General features: G+C 38.7%; 2 protein-coding genes across 3 annotated transcripts; one reads left to right on the forward strand and one right to left on the reverse strand.

The window, feature by feature from the left end:
* The first annotated feature begins 469 nt into the window (after nucleotides 1-469).
* On the forward strand, nucleotides 470-1,485 carry LOC149026067 (chlorophyll a-b binding protein, chloroplastic-like). Its single transcript, XM_089146302.1, has one exon. It carries the CDS (start codon nucleotides 542-544, stop codon nucleotides 1,343-1,345), a length of 804 nt encoding a protein of 267 aa, XP_089002428.1. The 5' UTR covers nucleotides 470-541; the 3' UTR covers nucleotides 1,346-1,485.
* A 97-nt stretch (nucleotides 1,486-1,582) lies between these two features.
* LOC149026068 (putative starch synthase 4, chloroplastic/amyloplastic) lies at nucleotides 1,583-21,061 on the reverse strand. Of its 2 annotated transcripts, none has more exons than XM_089146301.1 (16): nucleotides 20,806-21,061; nucleotides 19,310-19,544; nucleotides 18,357-18,438; nucleotides 17,107-18,214; nucleotides 16,970-17,021; nucleotides 14,350-14,472; nucleotides 14,189-14,264; nucleotides 13,922-14,106; nucleotides 13,624-13,818; nucleotides 11,967-12,038; nucleotides 8,552-8,761; nucleotides 5,224-5,349; nucleotides 3,036-3,185; nucleotides 2,761-2,822; nucleotides 2,600-2,675; nucleotides 1,583-2,299 (listed from the first exon to the last, which is right to left on the reverse strand). In XM_089146301.1, exons 1-16 carry the CDS (start codon nucleotides 20,943-20,945, stop codon nucleotides 2,114-2,116), a joined length of 3,078 nt encoding a protein of 1,025 aa, XP_089002427.1. In that variant the 5' UTR covers nucleotides 20,946-21,061; the 3' UTR covers nucleotides 1,583-2,113. The 2 variants fall into 2 exon arrangements, with proteins under 2 accessions (XP_089002427.1, XP_089002425.1); XM_089146299.1 differs by having other exon boundaries at nucleotides 13,624-13,833.
* Nucleotides 21,062-21,142: the final 81 nt, after the last annotated feature.

Here is a 21,142-nt window from a genome sequence, read left to right on the forward strand (position 1 = left end):
ATCAATGATGGGTCGGGATAGGCTCGACGGGCTAAAGAATAATCTCAGGCTCGGCCTTGGCCTTAGTTAAGGCTAAAATATATTGGCCCTAACCCACCCTTAGGACCAAAATCTTGGTCCAAGTTCAATTCGGGCTCAGGGTGGACTTAGGATGGAGCCCGTTAGGACCAAACTTGCACCGGATCACCTGTCATTCCAAGGATGATGAAGCCATAACCTGCTCGTTAACTCTGAGCCACAAAGTCCAATCTATAACGTGGAGCGCTAAGATCCATTGGATTTAGACAGTGAATCCAAAGAAGTAACTAGTGGCTTTGTGAATGCCACCTGTGATGGCTCAAAACAAAACCTTAAAACCCAGTTTCTCCAATCTCCATCCAATGGGAAGAGAGTGAGAGATCGTCATAAGATAAGGGGCTCAATCTCTAGTCTCTACTGTCAGCTCCCTATTAATAGCAACCCAGGAACACTCTTCCACCAGACAATACGAGTCTCCTTCTACTTGCTCTGTTTTCAGAGTTCACACCATCTATCAGTCATCATGGCAACTTCCACAATGGCTCTTTCTTCTCCTTCTCTAGCCGGAAAGGCTGTACAGCTCGGCAGATCTGCCTCTGAGCTTTTCGGTGAAGGGAGGATCACCATGAGAAAGACCGCAGCCAAGCCAAAGCCAGTCTCTTCTGGCAGCCCATGGTACGGCCCTGACCGTGTCAAGTACTTGGGTCCCTTCTCCGGTGAGCCACCATCCTACCTCACTGGTGAATTCCCTGGCGATTACGGTTGGGACACCGCCGGTCTCTCAGCTGATCCTGAGACCTTTGCCAAGAACAGAGAGCTTGAGGTCATCCACTGCAGATGGGCCATGCTTGGAGCCCTTGGCTGTGTCTTTCCTGAGCTCCTTGCACGCAATGGAGTTAAGTTTGGTGAGGCCGTTTGGTTCAAGGCTGGTGCACAGATCTTCTCCGAGGGTGGATTGGATTACTTGGGCAACCCAAGCTTGATCCATGCACAGAGCATTCTGGCCATCTGGGCCACACAGGTTATCTTGATGGGAGCTGTTGAGGGCTACCGTATTGCAGGTGGACCTCTTGGTGAAGTCACTGACCCACTCTACCCTGGTGGCAGCTTCGACCCGCTTGGTCTGGCTGATGATCCTGAAGCTTTCGCTGAGTTGAAGGTGAAGGAGATCAAGAATGGCAGGTTGGCCATGTTCTCCATGTTTGGGTTCTTTGTTCAGGCCATTGTTACAGGCAAGGGACCTTTGGAGAACCTGGCTGATCACCTTGCTGACCCTGTTAGCAACAATGCTTGGGCCTACGCCACTAACTTCGTCCCTGGCAAGTGAATGGATTGAAGACGCACCCTTCTTTCAATAATTTGTGTATCGAGATTGTTTAGGAATCGGCTTGTTGTTGCTCATCAGCTCATGTAAATTAATATTGCAAACTAATGGAAAATATGTGAGTGGAAGAGTTTATCAATGCAGTTTCAGAGCTACTGAGCTACTATCGGTTGAAACCATTCAATATTGGTAAAGAGCAAAGAACTGAAGAAGGAAGAGGGGAGGGAGGGACACAGAGAGAGAGAGAGAGAGAGAGAGAGAGAGAGAGAGAAATTTCAAAAAACATATCCACTGCAATGATAGTCTAGAACTTGTAAGTTCCGTACACTGCAAAAATTTCGTAGCAGAGTTACAACTTACAAGTATGCGAACGCAAAACTTGCCTCTTACCTCTTTGGCATTCCCATTAAAGAAAGAGGTTCACATTTATACAATTTTATCTATTTAGTTATGAACAAAAGAATTACATGACTGATTTTACCGTGTATGCAACTGGGAAGGCAAGTAAGAAACCGACGCAAGTGTGCCTATATACAATAAAACCAAAAACTTCAGAACTCTTCATCGTGTAGCATTTGGTATATCCGATATGAAATCTTCTAATTCCCATTCACAGCCATTAAAGGCAAGTAAAACTTTGGTAGATTCACACAAATCCAACTTCCTGGGATGGACAAGTAAGCCAGAAATGGCAAGGCCGCATCAGCTTAGACTGTTATCTGCTGTTGAATTAGCCAAAGAAATCATGCAACGAACGAACAAAACAATGGTTTAGGTATGTGTTTCCCTCATATCATCCCTGGCCCTGATGACAGCCTTTCTGTAAAGTTCTTCATACTGTGAGGCAGATGACTTCCAACTAAAATCTGTTTTCATGTTCTTCTGAACAAGCTGCTGCCACATCTTACTGTTTTTCGTGTAATTGTCAAATGCACGTTCCAAGGCCTTATTTACACCCTACGAGAGTTTAAACAATTGCATGTCAGACTCCTGAATGGAATGAAATGAAATATTTGAATAGCATTATTATGTATGGTAATAATTCAAAACAGTCAATCTCAAGTCACGAATTCAGCAGACATTGCAACAACCGAAGTAACCCACTTCTAACTCCATTCTAGGAGATTAATACCTTGTAAAATCGAAACCAAATCATGGTATTCCATATGGCTTATACAGAAGCCTTAGATAAATTATAAATATTGGTGCCAAATAAGTGAAGAACAATTCCAACTCTAACATGTTAACAACAATTACCTGCTCATCAGGTGTCAAGAATGTAAACCCATTGCGGAACTGCGGTGGAACTTTGTCATCATCAACATCAAAAACGCTACACAGATTTTTCACAGAAACTTTATTTCCATCTCAGAAACAAAGTAAAGCATGAGATCAGAGTAAAGAGGTGAATAGCATACCTGTCATTTAAACCCCCTGTTTTCCGTACAATAGGTACGGAACCATACCTCATTGCTATCATCTGTAGATAATTGAAATGTAGCAAATGCAAAAATCTTTTAGCAGAAAAACCCAATTTGCATATTGAAATGCATGCACAGAAAGGAGATGGGGCCACCTAAAGTGCTTCCTTAATTCTCAACCAGAAGGGATATCTCAAGAGGCACTATAAATAGTTTGACAGCAATGCATGACTTAAGTTTGCTGCATGGGTTTAAGAGTATAACGATCATACCTGTGTAAGACCACATGGCTCAAAGATAGAAGGAATGATGAACATGTCAGATGCAGCATAAATGGCATGCGACAGAGCCTCATCATACTTAAGTATCAACTGAGCATTAGGGTTATTCTGAAAATGATTTGCAATAGCCTCAAATTCCCTCTACAAAAGTAAATAATTTGCTATGTCAGGCAAAGTCGGATAGATGAAACAACCGATTGACAAGAGAAATTACGAATATCTGATTCTCAGTATAAATATGGAAAATGCTATTCTTTCCCAGATTAGTAAAGAAAAACATGCTGAGCTTGTTCTGGAATGACTTCAAACAGCTGAGAGGAGAGCAAATATTCACGTCAACCCATTTGGTTGACTTTGATGTTGTGGTGCTATTGTGTGCCCTAGAAATCCTCTCGACGTTGTGCGCCCCTTCCCTTGCTCCCATTTTTTCCTCATTTTTTTGTCCCTTACATGACCCATATAGCTGAGCACATTAAGTTGGGTAAGAATGATCTGTTGTTGGCCCTTGGGAGGCCTTACCCTCTTCATTTAGGCGCTGACCACTTCCCCATTTTTAAGGTGTACAAAGCTTTCCTCAAAACTCATCCCTTAGGCATCAAAGGCCACTTGAAAGCCTCAAGAGTCCAAAAAGTACCAAGTACCCTAAGTGGTCAAGACTTTCAGAGAGAGAGAGAGAGAGAGAGAGCAAGAGAGGTAGAGCTGGTTCTTTCCCCTTGATCTTGGAGGTGTCCATGTTTGGAGCTAATAACCTTTCTGCTTTAAACCCTAATCCAGAATAGACCTTAGGTATAGTATCTTATACCCTAGTTATTTCAATAGAATGGAAGAAATAGAGCATAATTTGGGGTAGCTAACATAGAATTAGATCTAGTCAGCTAGCATGTACAAAGGTAATGTGTAACTCCTTTTGATGTAGTACAGTAGTAGTGCACAATAACTAACCTAATATAGCCATGCATGTAGGTCTAGGACATACATAATTTGGGGGCTGTTCAAACTTCAGCATATAGAAACAAGACAGGCTTATGTTAGGCAAAGTGGGTACCCAACAATTTCCCACCTCCAAGACGTGACTGCTTGCCCAAATCTCAGACCAGACCGTGTAAATCAGTTCCTTCCCCTGACCAGGGATTGAGCCCCCTTTTGTGGGTCCTAGGCCCTCAACCTAGGTGGTGACTCCTCATTGTGTTTCCCATTCCCCTGTCATCAAGCCCCATAAGTGCAGGGAAAATACAGCAGCATAACAATGGAGTCCCAAGCTAAAACAAGCTATGATATTATATTTTCTTTTTGGTGAATAAATGTATTAATATAAACACCCCAAGCGTACACAAAAGGGGGAGAAAAGAGGCTGCGGGATGGGAGCCCAGACTAAGCAGTCCTAGGAATGTCTTAAGGAGGACTATCCTAGGTTTGTGAGGATTAGAAAGAGTACACCTTACTGATGGCTTTCCAAATCTAGATCTCCAAATCTGATCACAAGATCTAGATTTGGAATCCAAATGCAGGTGATGCAAGCACCAAGCAAAAGCTTCCCGGTGGTATCAGCAATCTCAGTTCCCCCGAAGGTAAATATGTTTCAACTAAAAAATCCCTTATATCATATGAACAGACCTTGGTTCACCATGGGATTCGCGTGATGTGTGATGATAAATGTCGAGGGTGCCAGTCTGAAGTGTAAGTCCAAGGGCAGCCACTTTACGTGAAAATAGCTGAAACTCTATCCTGCCCCTCCTTGACCCTATGAAAGTGAGACTTTCACAATGCAATGACCCTTAATCAGTTGAGTTACAAATCAACATGGGTCTATTACAATTTTCAGTCATAATTGTTGCATCATGATGCAACTAATTGGTCATCTTAGTTGTATTTACCGCTTATGATACCATCCAATATTTTTGAGAATACCTTTATATATTTTAACTTTAATGTAGTCATTAATGAGTCAGTAACGTGCTGATATTTTAACATTGAGTCTGCTTCTCACTGTAAAGCACTGCATAACATATTCAGTCAGTCCTTAGGACAGTTTCTGTGGTAATATTCATCATGATCTGGTAGAAAACAACAATTTCAACCATGAAAAGACAACTGAAGATGAATTGAGGTTACATCACAGCAGATTTTCCAAGGTGAGACACCAGATTAAGGCACACAAGGGGAAGAGAAAAGAGATTACTTGAATATGTGGCACGGGGCTTGAACCCAAGAGTACAAACTGTCCTCCAAGCTCCACTGTCCTATATATTGCATGCCTGATAAGATGTACACCTTTCTGTGCTACCAGTCTAGTTATGCAAGCAACCTATTCCAAAAACAATCAGAATATCAAATTAAGAACACCAAAAAACACATTGGCAATTAAATGATTTCATTTATGATAAACCATGTGAACCTAGGCATAAAATAGGCGCAATCAAATTTTGACGTTAGTCTGTTAACAAGTTCTATGAGTATCCTCGTTAAATAATACGCACTGAATCATGGTAGAACTTACTTATTCTAGAGGGGATTGATTCAGTGTTTCTAAGCACCGAGATAAGGGATTTATATACAACTGTCATAAAGAGAGAGGGTCTTAGGGTTAGGGATAATAGATGGGTAACTTCATAAAGGGTCACAATTATGATAGATGTAGCTTTGGAGAGTTTTAAGGAACAAAGAAAAGGGCAAAAGCTGATAGAGAGGCATAAGGAACTGAGTGATGAAGGTTGTCTTGCAGTCTGAGCTGGAAAATGACAGATTTTATTAGGAGAATTACAAGTTGCTTGCCTGGTAAAACACGAGAGGATGTGCTGTATGATGGTTCCTTCAGATAAGAACTGAGAAACTAGAAAAATTAATCAATTATGTTCTCTGAGTTGGAAACTATGAAAAAAATAAGATACTACAACCAAAACCAATGATAAAGAAGAGAAGGAGAGAAAAAAGAACCAAGAGAAACAGATTGACTTTTATTAACCTAGGAGGAAGAAGGCTTATGATTGCATTAGAATTAGCACAAAGGTTGGTCTCAGGATGTACAGTCACATAATATTAGGGTGTTAGTTCAGTACAGTATAAATTACATTTACCTCATACCAGTATCCTCCCAAATACCAAAACAGTACAAGTATGTCATACCATTACTGTACGATATTTATTCATCATGTGAGAAGTTTCCTAAGTAAAGTAGGACTTCTCTTTAAACTCCTATTTTATGTTTTTGTTCCTTCATTTATTTTCTACCTTGTTTGTTTCCTATTTCAGTTTCTTTTCCTTCCTGTATTTACACTTTTTCCTACTGAAAGTAGGACTTACTCAAATTGTAAACTATAAATTCCTCAATGGGGACTATCAATAAACTCAATTTTCTCAGAGCAACTATCTCTCTATCAACAACATGGTATCAGAGATAGGTTCAAATTTCGATCTCCTTTACTGAAGATATGCTGCTGTATTATATTGGTGAAGATCCTCCTCAAACCTAGATCGCAGGCTGTCTTCTCAAATCCCAATTGCTGGTTGTTCTTCTCTGAGTTAGCTCCTTGCTGCTGCCTGGTTCTTCTCCAACTCATGTGAAGATTTGGAAGTCACTTAAACCCCATCAATACCAAGTAAGTTGTTCCAGTTTTTTTGGAGATAGATCCGTAGCTGCAGCCCTTGTCTTACTCTTTAACTTTAGAACAACCAAAGAGTAATTGATGGATCACTATTGCTGCCCTCTTTCTTCTATTTTCATGGTCTAAAACAAAATACACCTGGACCAGTTCAGCCTGAACCAGTTCTCCCGATATAAAAAATTTTACATCTTTCGGAGAACTAAACTAGCGGCAGAGCTAGGATTCTTTCTGCTGTACCGTAGTGTTTTACCCCTTCTGCGATTTCTTTTTAGGGACGCATCTGTTCAGATATATTGGAAGTTGTAAATTTTCTCTCCCCCCCCCCCCCCAGTTGCTTACCCTAAACTGGTTGTAATTTTGCCCTAGTTGTTACCTTTTACTCCTAGATCTGGAACCCTAAAGATGTGAAGAAGATGAGTACATCAGAATCAACTACAACAACAGAACCTACATCTACTACAGCTGAAAGTCATGATAAGAATGACAACGAGCCCCCTTGGTTCTCCACTTGCAATGCTAAATGGTTCAAACTTCTTAATGCGGCCAAGATCTGCCTACATTAATATCACTGGCTGAGGACTTCTAGGACATATTACAGGTACTAATGTGAAACTGAAAAACCCTGGATTAGCACAGGATCGATGGCTTGCACATGATTCTCTAGCAATGGAATTCCTAATTAGATCTATGAAACCAGAATTAAATCAAACTTTTCTAATATTAGACACTGTAGTTAGTATTTGGTCTGCTGCTCGGAAGACTTATGGTAAAGTTGGAAATAGGGTCCTAGTCTATAAACACCGTAAACAAGTTAATGAAACCAAACAGAAGGAGATGACATTCTCTCAATACTACAACATCCTCAGTGCATTATGGCAGAAGATTGACAATTACAACACATTCCAGCCAAATAATGTTGATGACATTGCAGCCTACTGCAAACATATTGAATGAGACCCAAGAATATGATTTCCTAGTTGGACTCAATTAGAGTATTATCCTATTCAATATAGATTCTCAGCCTGTGATCCCTTTTCCCTCTTTAGAGGGACCATATGCCTTTGTTCACACCAAAGATTGTCATCATGCTGCAATGCTTCCTTCCTCTACACTTGACAGGTCAGCTCTCCAAACTCAAACTAGTAAAAAGACACCAAAAGAAATTATCAAGTGTGAACACTATGGTAAACCATGGCATACAAATGAAAGATGTTGGGAACTGCAGAAGAAGCATTTAGACTTTGAAGCAAAACACAAGGCTGGTTGTGGAAAGAATAGGGGAAAAAATAGGGCCAATCAAATTGAAGTTGAGTCTGCACCTTCTTCTGACAAGTTCTCCAATGATGAACTGCGAGCTCCCCATTGGTTACTACAAGCTATTCCCACTAACACTACTACATCTACAACTGTCTCTACTACTTTCACTAAATGGTAATCATCAAGCCCACTTTGGTAATTCTGATCTACCCTTTTGTGCTTTGACTGTGTCCAACTCCTAGATTATCGACTCTGGGGCTACAGATCACATGACTAGGTCTTCCACTCAATTCCATCAACACACTCCTTTATCAGGAAGAGACCGTCCATGTGGCAAAATAGATCCCTCTCCTCCATTTTGGGAAAGGAACCATTCGCTGATCTTCCATGCAAATCCTTTCTCACCAACTAAGGTACAGGACAAATCCATGGGTTTCAAGGTTTATAATACCAGAGGCTGTCTAGCTTCAGCAGGAAAAAATAAAAATTCACCAAAGAAAACATTTAATAAGAAAATTGGGGGGAATTTTCAGATACAAACTAGAAGAAGAAGCTAATTGGAATAAACAGTGTCATACAATGATATCTTGCATAACAGTAGGCCAACTACGGTACATGATAAATTTGTGGGTTTGAAGGTTATAATACCAGAGGCTGTCTAGCTTCAGCAGTGGACAGTTTTAGATCCTTTCTTAGAGCTTTTTTATTTTCAGCTTTCCCTTGAAGATAATCAGAACTATACTGAACTTTAATAAAAGTATCAGTCTTAGGATCCCAAGTATCAGTGTCGATCCCATTAAGAATTCCGACAAACTTTCTAGAGTGAGAACTTAAAGTAGCATGCAGACCATGTCCTCCCTGAAACAGGCGGAAAAATGATCAGAAAAGAACAAAGCAACAAATTCAACAAATGGTAATAATGAATTGCACCAGAGCACTTTAACAGAACACAATGCATGATCGTCCTGTTGCGAAATAAGAAAAAAGGGCGCAAGGGAATACACTATTTCATATGGATCCTTTAAAAAAATGGATCAGGCTAATCAACACAATTTTGTCTCATGTAGACTAGTAACGCAAATTTTATTGAACTGAAGTATCCCTTGCTGGTTCAGAGAAGGAGTAGGCTTGTCAAAGAAACCCTGCCAGCCTGGACTTGCTCAAACATGCCTGAGGGCCAGATAGGGCTTTGGATTGAGTCCTGAATCCCGGTAGAACTAAGGCATCCCTGTATTATATAATACAAATTATTACATTACATGGACATTGGGCCTTAGTGCAGTGCTTAAGGTTACTTTATCAAGATCTCTAAGATACCACATTAGTTTAGTAAGTACATTTAATATTTTTTTCTTATGCTTCTTTTCTCTTTCTCTCTCTCCTCCCTCACCCCACCCTTTCCTTAATATCTGAGGAGTGGGCCATAGAATTTCTTTTCTTGAAACCTTATCTGAAGATTCTGAACTTGAATTTGAGAACAGCAGCATGAAAAAATAACTAGAGACGAAGCTCATTTGTGAAGAAAAACAATCTTCCAGAAACCAACATGAAATTTTCAGGAAAGTACGTAAGGAGTTGCAACAGAATGAGAAAATCCCGAATTGCTGCCACTCTATAAGTTTTTGCAGATGTGATTAAATAACTGCCTTTCTGACACCTCCTAAGGTGTTGTGGAGATTTCTTCTCACTTAATTGGGTATGAAGACACTACATTAGAGGAAATAAAGGAAATGTGGAAGCATCAGCCTAGAGAATAGAAACATGCAACATATTTTTCAACTTCAAAATGAATGAGAGAAGAACTTGGGGTTAAAACAGCAAACCTTTTAGTCTTAGAAGTAAGAACCCTCTAGACAAGTTGCAGTAAATTTCTGGTGCATGGATACACAGTGGAGGTGCTATAGCTTGAATACAACATATTACCCTTATTTCTTCAGACATCAATAATCCAGTGTCTGGAGTGCCAGTAAATTTTTTAAATTTTGAAGTATTCCTGAGAGGGCAATTGATTTTAATTTTTTTGACAACATATAAACCAATAAGACAACAATTATACATACTCAAGTCAATTATGCAACTTATTTCACTTTGGATGTAGAATTCTTCCCAATAACCATATCTCATGGTACTGTAAAGTCCAGAGAACACACATCTTGATCAACTCATGTGTGCTGTGATAATTACTGGGGCCACATGATGATGTAGGCAAAAATGATACTCCACAGGTTTTATTTCCTAATACTGGAAATACATTTCTTCCTTCACCTGGTTTGGACAGCAGGGATATCAGGTAGTGAATATTTCCAATAACCATATCAAATGGCATTGTAAGATCCAACGGAAACGGATCTTGATCAACTCATATATGCAGTGATTATTACTGTGAACATATGATGACAGAAGGAAAAAATGATACTCCACAAATTTTCATGGTTTTATTACCTATCGAAAAGATATTTCTTCCTTTCACCTGGTTTGGTCTGTTGGAACATTAGGTAGTGAGTCATATCCAATACCTGTGACGATGTCTTTTCTGCAAAGGGTCCACTAAACTCTTTCCTAAGTGGACCTATCAATATGCCACATGGCATATTAGATGGTGCCTGAATTTTTTTACAGTAGACCCTACAATACCTGTCAGCTTTCTACTCTACTGCATCTTTATACAGTAAACAAGTATTTACTCTTATATTAGTGTAAACACAAAGACAAATCTTTGGTGTCTGCTATTTGTTTCAAGTGTTCACTTCTTGTTATCAGCCATGTATGAACAAATTTTGATGTTCCTGTGAATGTTTATTATGGATGGAGCTTACATGATTCAGCATGTTTGTGCCCCCATTGCTGCTGCATCCTTCTCTCCTTGCATATTTTCTTATGCATTAATGATGATCTCAACTTGAAGAAGCATGGAGAAGGTAGAAATTCCTACTACTAAGTTGCTTCAAACGGAAACCTAAATTGAAGATGTGAGATTTAGTTTACTTGGCTATCTACTGTTGATTGTGAAGAGAAGATACACTAGGATTATTTCTACTATATCTGAAAATGAAGAGATCAGAATGATCAAGCTTGTGCTGCCTTGAGGTATTAGAATAATACTTAGTCTTGGCTTAGGCTTATCACATCTGGGTAGAAGAGTATTCTCATACTGTCAAAAGTTGTTATTGATATTAGATATTAATGGTTAATTTGGAGACTCTATCGTGCTGCCCATGTGTTAATTTAAGAGTATTGCTGCCATATCTGCTGTGAAAATGTGACACCTTGTCCAAGAAGGTGGTCATCAACTAACGACAGAGGAATCACTGAAGTTGCATCGACACTAATTTCAATTATTATATTTGTCATTGGTTGGTGAGGATAGACTTGATTTAATTAGGTTTTTATTGTAAAACTAATATCATGGATGTCGTACTTGGTGAATTGGTCAAGCGTTCTCTTGCTGAGTGCTTGGTCACGGGTTTGAAATTGCTTCCTAGGGGCCAGTGGCAAGGCAGTGCAGCAGCTGGACCACCACAAGTGTTGCCGCGCATTTACTGTTGAGGTAGTGTAAATTGTAATTTGCAGCCCCTGCTCTTGTATTGCAAGATGAAGTATTAACTGTTGCAGCAGTCAAAATATTGTTATTTATTGGGTAATATAAGAATTTTGGTTAGGGTATAGTTCTGTGGACATAGGGGGTTAGGCTTATCCATGTAAAGTTTTTAATGTGGAACCTGAGTAGAATTGAACCAGCCTCACTTGGACTGACTGGACCAAGTCAAACAAACCATCAGGGTCTTCTAGAAGGGCCAAAAAGATGCCAAAACAATGTTCACGTGAATATGTTCCACGTACCCCTACAGTGTGGTCCAGCACATATCTGCTCTTTGAGCCTACCAAGAACCACACCAACAAGGAAACAAAGATCTTTTTGGTGTTGAAATATATCAGCAGAATCAGTCATACATGTCAGCGACAACCTTTTTATCAATACCATGATTCATAAACAAAACGAATGCTTGAAGAAGTAACTAGCATTCATATAGAATAGTATGCATCACCTACAAATAATTCATACCTCTGCAGTCTGTACTTCCTTAGCATAGGTAGGTGATACTGTTGTCACAATGTTAGAGAACACAATGGCACCCTGAAAATGAATCACATATTTATATATAAAAGACAGCACTTAAAAAAGAAAAAAAATAAAAATTTATGCGGCACCCACTATTTTTGGGGTGAAACTAGTGACCACGCACTATTACGCTGTAAATTACATGACACCCATATGAAAAATTACGATTTACCCATAGTTAAGTCTTGTTGTTAAATGGCTGGTAAAATTACCTAAATGCCCTTACTCTTATTTAAGTCATTTAAAATTTGAAATTCAAAGTACCCAAATGCCCTCTGGGCAGTCAAATGACATAATTACCCCCATGTAATACCCTCCCATACCCAATCCTTAGGTGGGTGAAGAAGAATCCCTTCATCCATCTTCTAGCTACACCTTGCCGGAAACCACCCCCACCCCCTCCCCTGCCCCTTACTCGAGCTTGACTTAGAGCCCGAAAAATTCCGCAACCATCGGATAGACAAAGCTCAAACTAGACCGAACTCAACATTGTTGAGAGAGAGAGTTTCAAAGACATTGATACCTTAGAGCCTGAGAATTTTTTTCTGCACGACCAAAGTCAAACGCACAACATGATCTAGGGTTTCTATTTCCAAACAAGCAGATACAGAGAAAGGCAAGCATAGGATCAGACACGGGCTGCAGAAATATAAATCAGAAATGAAGATATTCCCACCGCATCAACCCTTCTAAACAAACGGTCATAAGGTCGGTATTTTGGAACTCTTCTTCTGAAATGCTCTAAATCTTGGATTTTGGGTAGAAAAAACTGCCTTGAATCCAGATACCCCCTTCTCAAGACTCGAGTGAAGATCTCAAGTGGCAACCATGTGAAGATGTCCTCAAAAAGACAAACCAGAGTCATATTTCGTTGTAACTTGCATTTCTTTTTTCTCTTTTCATTTTTTTGGGTAGAAGTTGTAACTTGCATTTCGAGGATGTTAGGGAACCCCTCCAGCCCACAGGCGTACACCAAATTCTCCTCCCATGGAACCTTACTACAACTGCTCTACCACATGAAGACTTAGATCCTTAAGCCCTTAGAAGCTCCATCTTTGTACCAAAAGAGGGTACAAGTCCCTCGTAACAGAAGTCAATGAAGAACATGGCTTTGTTACCTATGCAACTAGGAAGTTCATTTTACCCAAAAAAAAAAAAAAAAAACTGCATAGTTCAAAAACTGAAAGATGGGGGTGGGGTGGTCGCGGGCAGGGGGAGGAAGTGGGGTGGTTTCCGGCGGTGGCGGTGGTCGGTGGTTTCTAGCAAGGTGTAGGTAGAAGATGGGTTCTCCCATCTAGGGGTTGGGTATGGGAGTATTAAATGGGGGTAATTATGTCATTTCACTGCCCATAGGGCATTTGGGAAATTTGAATTTTGAATTTTAAATGACTTAAATAAGGCTACGGGCATTTAGGTAATTTTATCAGTCATTTAACAGCAAAACTTAACTTTGGGTAACTTGTAATTTTCCATGTGGGTGCCATGTAATTTACAGCATAATAGTGGAAGGTCACTAGTTTCACCCCAAAAATAGTGGGTGGCATGTAAAAAACTCAAAAAAAAAAGGACACTGTACTCAACAACAATGACTTATGAATACCTTCACAGGATTGACTTTGTTGTGGTCTGAGTTATCCTGCATCCTATCTGCTCTGGTTAGCCGGTGAACATCAAGGCCACAGGATCCTAACTCTGAGGCAGATGCCGGCCCTTGATACTCAAAGTTGTGGCATGTAAAGCATATTCTAGCTAACCCAAGTTTTTTATGAAAATGTAAGTCCCAATAAAGCGGTGCCTGCAAAAGCAAGATCTAATCATCATTCAGAACATCCAGGATAAAAACAAAAAGCCACAAACATGACACCCATGATTAATATCTGAAAGTTGCTTGTCCGTACAACAAAAGCTGTCTGCCAATCATGGCAGTGGATTATGTCTGGCTTCTTGCCAGCTTGAACGAGGAACTCAAGTGCTGCACGGCTGAAGAAAGAAAAACGTTTGAAATCATCACCCTCCCCATAGAATTGCCCCCTCCAGAAAAACTTAGCTGGATGATGGGGCTCAATGAAGTAGACAGGCAAACCTGCAAAAAACAGAGAGTTTAAGTCAGCATTTTTCCTCTTCTTTCCTGATGCATCACCCCCCCCCCCCCCCATTCTCTTAACCTTCAACAGTTCCAACCCAGACTTTATTCTTGAATAATTGGCCATCAAATTTTGACTCCACAGCCACATCTAAGGCCTGCATAAGCATAATCATTAAGAAAAGTAAGTACATCACAAACTAATATTTATAATCTCTAAGCCTCATTAAACAAATATCATACCCTCAAGTCAGCAATACGATCATATTCCATGCAATCATACTTTGGAAGAATGATTTCCACAGCATGTCCTTTACGCTGAAGCGCTTTACCTAAACCAGCCACAACGTCCCCCAAGCCACCAACCTTTGAAGCAGTCCAGTAATTTAGTAGCATGTAAATGTAAATCCAATATATTATGTCATATCACAAAGAAATATAGTCTACTCAACACCAAGGGTAAAATTAAATTAGCACTAGATGCTATATTTATTATATACAAGAGAAATAATGATAAAGAGAAAAAGCAAGGTCAACATTTGATGGGAAAAAGGATGCTAAGTCAATAATTTAGCTTTTAATCTATCATTCTTTTCCATAGGGGTTAAAGAAAGATAATTTGATGCAAATCCTTCAATACAACAAGCACAGAACATTTTGTCCATGCAAAATCTAGACTAATGAAGCATTTCCAACTACATGGTTGTGTGATGTACCATGATCAGCCAAAACTGATCCACATAATTTCTCCCTCAACTACATTCTGTTGACATAGTTCATGAGAAAGCTAAACTATGGTCAAAGGATGCAAACACCCCAACTCCATGAATGATGTATATCACAAAGGTATACTCGATTTAAAAATAATAATAATAAATAAATAAATATAAAAAAATAAAAAAACCCATTCTGCATTTAAAATGTCAAATGTTTCTGTACCCAGTTTTCCAGTCAAATATATAAGCTCCTGCTTATATAAAAATCCTGTACTGAAGTTTATTCTATATTGAAAGTGTTAAATGTTTCTCCCCCAGCTTTGTAACCAATAGATAAAGCTCTGCTTATATACAGAGAGCGAGCAAGTGAGAAAGGAAATTTGTCCTCAACCATATCTATTTCGAAAACTTATCTCTTAAATTGGATAGCTAAGCATCACGTTGAGCAGAATAAATGTCTTAGATATTTTCCTGTTCACATAGTACTTCAGACCAGTTACATTCAATGTGGAGAATTTAAATGTATTCTTTGCAGAACTGCCTGTGTCATAATTTTTCATTTGTTCATTGAAAGAAAATTACGGCAACACAAAATTCAGAGAAGAATATGGTCCAATTGGAACAGAGCCTCGAGTACACAGTTCTTTCAAATTCTTCTACATGGTGAAGGCACTGCAAAAGTAGACTTCAAACCTGGGAAACAATCAGGAGATTGATTGCCACCAGATGTAATACAGTGATTAAGACAAAATTAGATACTTTAACATATGAAAGAACATCATAAAAGGATAAGAAGAAAAGAAAGGGAATATAAGAGAAGAACGAGAATAACGGGATGAGCTATCTCAGACTGAGTCTCTCAACCACAGCTTTCTCAGCTGTTAAACACAGATTTTACTCCATAACTGAGGCTACTAGGCGAAATATTCAACTTCTATGAAGTTTTTTGTCCAACTGGATTAAAAATACCTAATTCATAGCTTGGCTAAAGCTCTTACAACAAAGAGAAACTTAAGAAAATACAAACTACTAATAAAGGCTAAGCAGCCATAAGAAGAACCCTATAAATGTCAAAATGGAGACTCCTGAAGTAGGAACTACCTGAGTTTCCATAACAGTAAAATAAAATATACTTTCTAATACTAAAAATAGAAACTAAACAAAGGACAGCTTAGGATAGAACCTTTCTATACTTGATGGGGCCCAAAACCTTTTACAAAGCATCTCCAAACAAGATAAATATTGGTTGTAACTGAACAGTGTTTATACAGAAATTTGGTCATCTTTATTCTTCATCAAGTAGGATTGCCTTATGTGATGCCCCATTGAACCAACAAAAGGCTCACCACATCATCAGGCCAGACAGCCTCTCAGCAATCCCATCCCACAACCCTGCTGGGCTGGTTTTAAGGCTTGTTGCTATGGGTAGGTATAAGGTATGGGCTTTTGATCTACATCAGAAAATCATGCAGCAATATGCCTAGTTACGAATATATGTATGGAAGTTTCTTTTGTTTCTAACAGAGACCTTCTACCATCAATTTCAAACCTCAAAGTATGTAAATTCTCACTTCTAGGTTTCTTGCACAATAAATTCTCCCTGGCTTTTGATGATTGTTATCTAATTTAACTTGCCATAGAATACCAAATACTATGATCAGTCACGTAACTCCTCTTACCTCTCATTATGAGGTTGAAAGATCCCACTAGATGACTAAGTTCTTAGATGATATTCTTAGCTTGTCAAAGTAATTAAAAAAAGTAAGGAAAAAATAAATATCATAGAATTAGTCATTTATGTATGGAGGATCTTATTGGCACCGAATTTGGGTGCAGCACTATTGTAAGGTTTTTGCCCTTTGACTCTTTGAGTGTTACGAATTTCTTTATATGAGGGTAAACCATGTCATTTCACATGCACAATAACAATTGAAAAGGACACTAGATAAGTCAGGTCAACTTATTGTGCAAGTAACTTTTTACCCTTTTCTTATTTAAGTTTTGGAAATAAGACAAAGGTCAATCAAACAGAGGTTACAACTTCAGACCTCACTACCTTGGTGAAAACACGATGCCTCACCCTTTATGTCCATTTCAGAATATTTATATTCATATTCAAGAGAATAGTAGAATAAATCCAAACTTACTTTTGCAATCGGTGCCATTTCTGCTGCAATATGGACGATATGCAATCCAGGACTATGTGATCAACAATACAAAGAAGTTAACACAAATATTTCACTGCTAAGAAGCAAAAAAGAAAAATTAATAAAATAATTATTACCTTGTTGATGATGATATTCTCAGGAATGTAGACAATATTTGATGTTCACTTTTGTCCACACATGCCAAGTATGCAGCATGTATACGTCTATCTCTCTTCCACACCATTTCTCTCAAAAGATCCGCATTACTGGATGATATTTTCTTCTCAAGAAACCAACCATCTATTAGAAGTAACAGCCGGCTCCAAAATTCCCATGGCATATCATCCACAGGTCCATCTTGTGATCTTTCCTGGATTTGTTCTTCTATACTATCCAATCTATCTTGGAATTCCATCAGTGATTTTTGGTATAACTCAATGTAAGAATGTACCTCCAGGTTAGAGCTTTCAAGGCACTCTTCCAAATGTCTAATCTTCTCTTGCAAAAGCTCATTATTTTGTTGCAATTCATCCGATGATGTTCGAAATGCATCTGCTTCTCGTAGGGATTCTTCCATCCTATCAACCTTCTTCCGGAGTTCATGATTTTTCTGTAATTCTGAAATTGCTTGATCTGCTTGTTTGGTTGCCTTATTGAACAATCCCTGCAGACCTCCCAGCTTCTCCCGTAGGTCCATACAATCAAATTCCAAATAAGAAAGTTTTGAAACATCTTCCTGAGCAACCATAAGTTTAGCCTCCAAGTCCTTCAAAGCAGCCTCCAAAGAAGAGCACTCTTTCTCCAGCAACAATACACGTCCATCTGCTTCCATGGTATTACATAGTTCTTGCTTAAGCTTTTGCATATCCTCCCTCAGGGACACATTTTCCGTCCTTAATGAAGTAAGCTCCTTGCTGATAGATTGTACTTCACTTAGAGAATTTATAATATTATCATGTGGTAGAGATGCTCTTTCCTTCAAAAACTGGTCCAAGTCCTCATATACATCTTGGCCACTTTCATCAGCTGCTCTTCTTCCTCTGAGCTCATTCTTTAACTTCCCCAACTGATCTTCAAGGACTTCCACTCGTACCTTTTCTTGAGCTAGGTCTTTAATCCTTGCATCAGTATCTGCCAACCTCGTTTCTAACATGTTGATCTTTCCTTTCAAAGCTTTTTTCTCACTGAGAATATTTTCAAGATCTTCAAGTGCACGAACCCGAGCTTGATTCAGAAGCAAGATATCTGAAAAGCATTCAGTAGGGGTAATTATGTTCTTCAGTGAGTACAAAGGACCTATGGTAGAAATAAAACTATAAAAACTAAGGACCTACAGTAGAAAATCACAGCAAAGAAGTCACTGGAGATAAACGGTGAAATTGCCTACTTTTTTCAGCATTCTTCATCATGCCTATCAAATCCTCAAGCCTAACATTTGACAGTTCCTCTCCACCATCAGCTTTTTCTGCCTGTAGGACAACAAAACACAGTTCCTATTATAGCCATCCCATTCATAAATAAGAGGAGGAGCAGATTGACTAGCACAATAAAATGGCAATGATATGGTAACTAGGGGAAATTGAATGATAGGCCTCTGAGAAAGATCCAGTCAATTAAAAGTAGCACAGGGTGATTTTTAAGAATCCGATGTAGTACTACAAGAAAAAAATCAACATAAAGTACTTAATAAGTTTCAATGAGCTTTCATTATATGTAAAAAAACACTTAAATCTGCATTAGCAACCATGGGAAGTTCTTTGGTGAGAAAGGTTAAGTCATACATAAAATGAACATTGCATCCAGGTGAAGGAAAGACCCGAAAGGTGGTGCAGGCATGATGCAACAGACCCATATGTCTTCCTTTCTAGTGAGGCATAAGTCATAACATCCAGTGCTTTAACATAGAAATTAGCAGACAAAGTACAGAAAAACACAAGCCTAATATACATTAATATACAGTTCACATTAAACATTCCTTTCTCTTAACAGCACCAACCATGGCCATCCTTCATCGAATCATATGAGTGACTCTAGCCAGTCAAGGAAAGGTGTTTTCTCAGATTTGTCATTCAACTAACTCTGCCATGCAATGCTTTTTTCCTCACAAAAAATGTTTTTGGGACTGGTTGACAGCCAGTCATGCAGCATTTATTTTTTAAGAGTAAACTTAACAAGTTCAAGTAGTTCCCATGCAGTTCCCATATCCATTCAACCTCTCTTATTGGGTAGACTCTCCATAAGCTTGAGTTATGATAATGAAACAAATGAAAGAATTGATTGAGTCATCAAAACAATAGGCTTTATATATCAGAAAACAGATATTTTTCTGAAGAAGAATACCATAGATTTTTCATTCACAGAAGTTGAACTGTCAAAATTAGTCTCAGTATTTTCAAGAGTAGACACCGTATCAACTTCAGGACTGGTTGACATGGCTGCCTCAGGTAAACTTTTAATGGCATCTGAAGTAGCACTTTGTACTTCACCATACTCATCATCACTTGTCTGGAATTTTTCATTCATTGGAGGCAGCTCAGGAGAGAATTCCGTTACCTGCTGTCTCTTACGTTGGGAACTGAAAAAATGATAATACATTGTCAACTTAATGAACAAAACAATTTAAAGAGTGTTGCAAATTCAATAATTACATGATGGTAGAAGAATGAAGATTTCTATCTCCACTCACATTTCAGCATAGACAGGAACATCAGCATTTTAACATGTCTTACCGAAAAGTAAATTTACTTCCAGCAATTGAATGGCTGCTTTATCACTTTATGCTTAAGAAACTAGAACCAATTACATTCAACAAAACCAAAACTCATCCATCAATATCTGGTCCAGTCACTTGTATTTAACAAATGCACTTCTAGGAAGTAACTAAAAATATAAAGAAAATACATAGAAAAAAGTGGAGTGTAGAAAAGAGCTTTAAGGTGACTTTCCATGTTTTGCAACCCATAAAGAGCCACTATGCAAAAGTAATTTCTGTCCATACTTTATAAGTCGTTAAACTTTTCAGACTTACAAATTAGATTCACCCACTCCCTCAATTCAAAAAGAATGATATAAACGTAATGAAACCATAGCTCTTTGACAGTTAGGAAGATAACAACAAATCAAGAGTTGTGCCATAGCAGAACAAATAGCTCAGATATCACATTCTTCATTTAAAGTTTCTCAAATATGGAAGGACACCTGCATGGTTTATTAGAAAGATTACGGAGGACTTTTCTTTTAGAGTTCTGATGCCTTTTCCTTCTTCCCATTCCAAATTGCCAATAGTTTCTCTAGGAGTTCTGAGTAGCTAAGCAGAATTCCAAGATTCTTATCAAAGAAATACATATGGATGTCTATTTAATATTTCAAACCTTTTTCTAATTAGCTGACACAAAATCATGCAAGATTAGAAGAGAGAATCCAGAATAGCTCACTTATATTCTATACTGAAAGGGATTAGGAAATCATTTCTCGCACAGACAGAAAGAAAACCCTATCAAGAACCCAAACATATTTACCGAAATAAAATTCTATCAAGAACCCAATCATCTTTCAAGCAAGAAATTCCTAACATATACAATAAGAATAGACTTGTGCGGCGGAGGCCATAGTCGATTAGAAAATGCAAGTTAAACCATGCCGAGAGAAAGAGAAAACGATGAATGGAATAAGAATATAGAAAGATATAACGCTAAATCAGCATGTGAGTTATACCGCATGATTTCGAACGCAATTACCAAACAGAAGAAAGCATCATTTCTAGAGTCGAGGAAACTGAAGAACAACAAAGTTAATAAAAAATAAAGGAAGTTAGATACAGTAAAGAAAGTAAGAACCTGAAGGTCCACGAACGATTCTTCCAAGACATTGGCAAGAAGCGGACATGAGTTGCAGGCAGCCATGTATTGGAGTGATTAGAAGAACTAAAACCACGCCAACCATTCCCAACGTAAAGGCTTGACAGCTTCGTCGCCATGAATCAACTGTAGAGAAACAGAGACGAACTGAACGAGAGAGAGAGAGAGAGAGAGAGAGAGAGAGAGAGAGAGAGAGAAAGAATGAATGAAATCGGTTTCTTCGCTTCAACCCAAGTTACCCAACAGAGGATCTCTGCATGAGTAAAAGCAGAGTGGGTCCTACTATTTATATCCTGTCCGAGAAAACGGAATGCAA

This window comes from Hakea prostrata, chromosome 2 (genome assembly GCF_041222555.1).
Source record: "Hakea prostrata isolate BN-2017 chromosome 2, UWA_Hpros_2, whole genome shotgun sequence".
NCBI classification, from domain to species: domain Eukaryota; kingdom Viridiplantae; phylum Streptophyta; class Magnoliopsida; order Proteales; family Proteaceae; genus Hakea; species Hakea prostrata.

Bases quoted from the DNA above. Each gene is read 5' to 3' on its own strand.
- LOC149026067 (XM_089146302.1), top strand. From the start codon at position 542: ATGGCAACTTCCACAATGGCTCTTTCTTCTCCTTCTCTAGCCGGAAAG.
- LOC149026068 (XM_089146299.1), bottom strand. From the start codon at position 20,945: ATGGCGACGAAGCTGTCAAGCCTTTACGTTGGGAATGGTTGGCGTGGT. The intron at 2,823-3,035 runs GTATGATCGTTA...AATTATCTACAG, and splicing joins AGCCATGTGGTCTTACACAG to ATGATAGCAATGAGGTATGG. The intron at 2,300-2,599 runs GTAATTGTTGTT...AAACTCTCGTAG, and splicing joins TCTTGACACCTGATGAGCAG to GGTGTAAATAAGGCCTTGGA.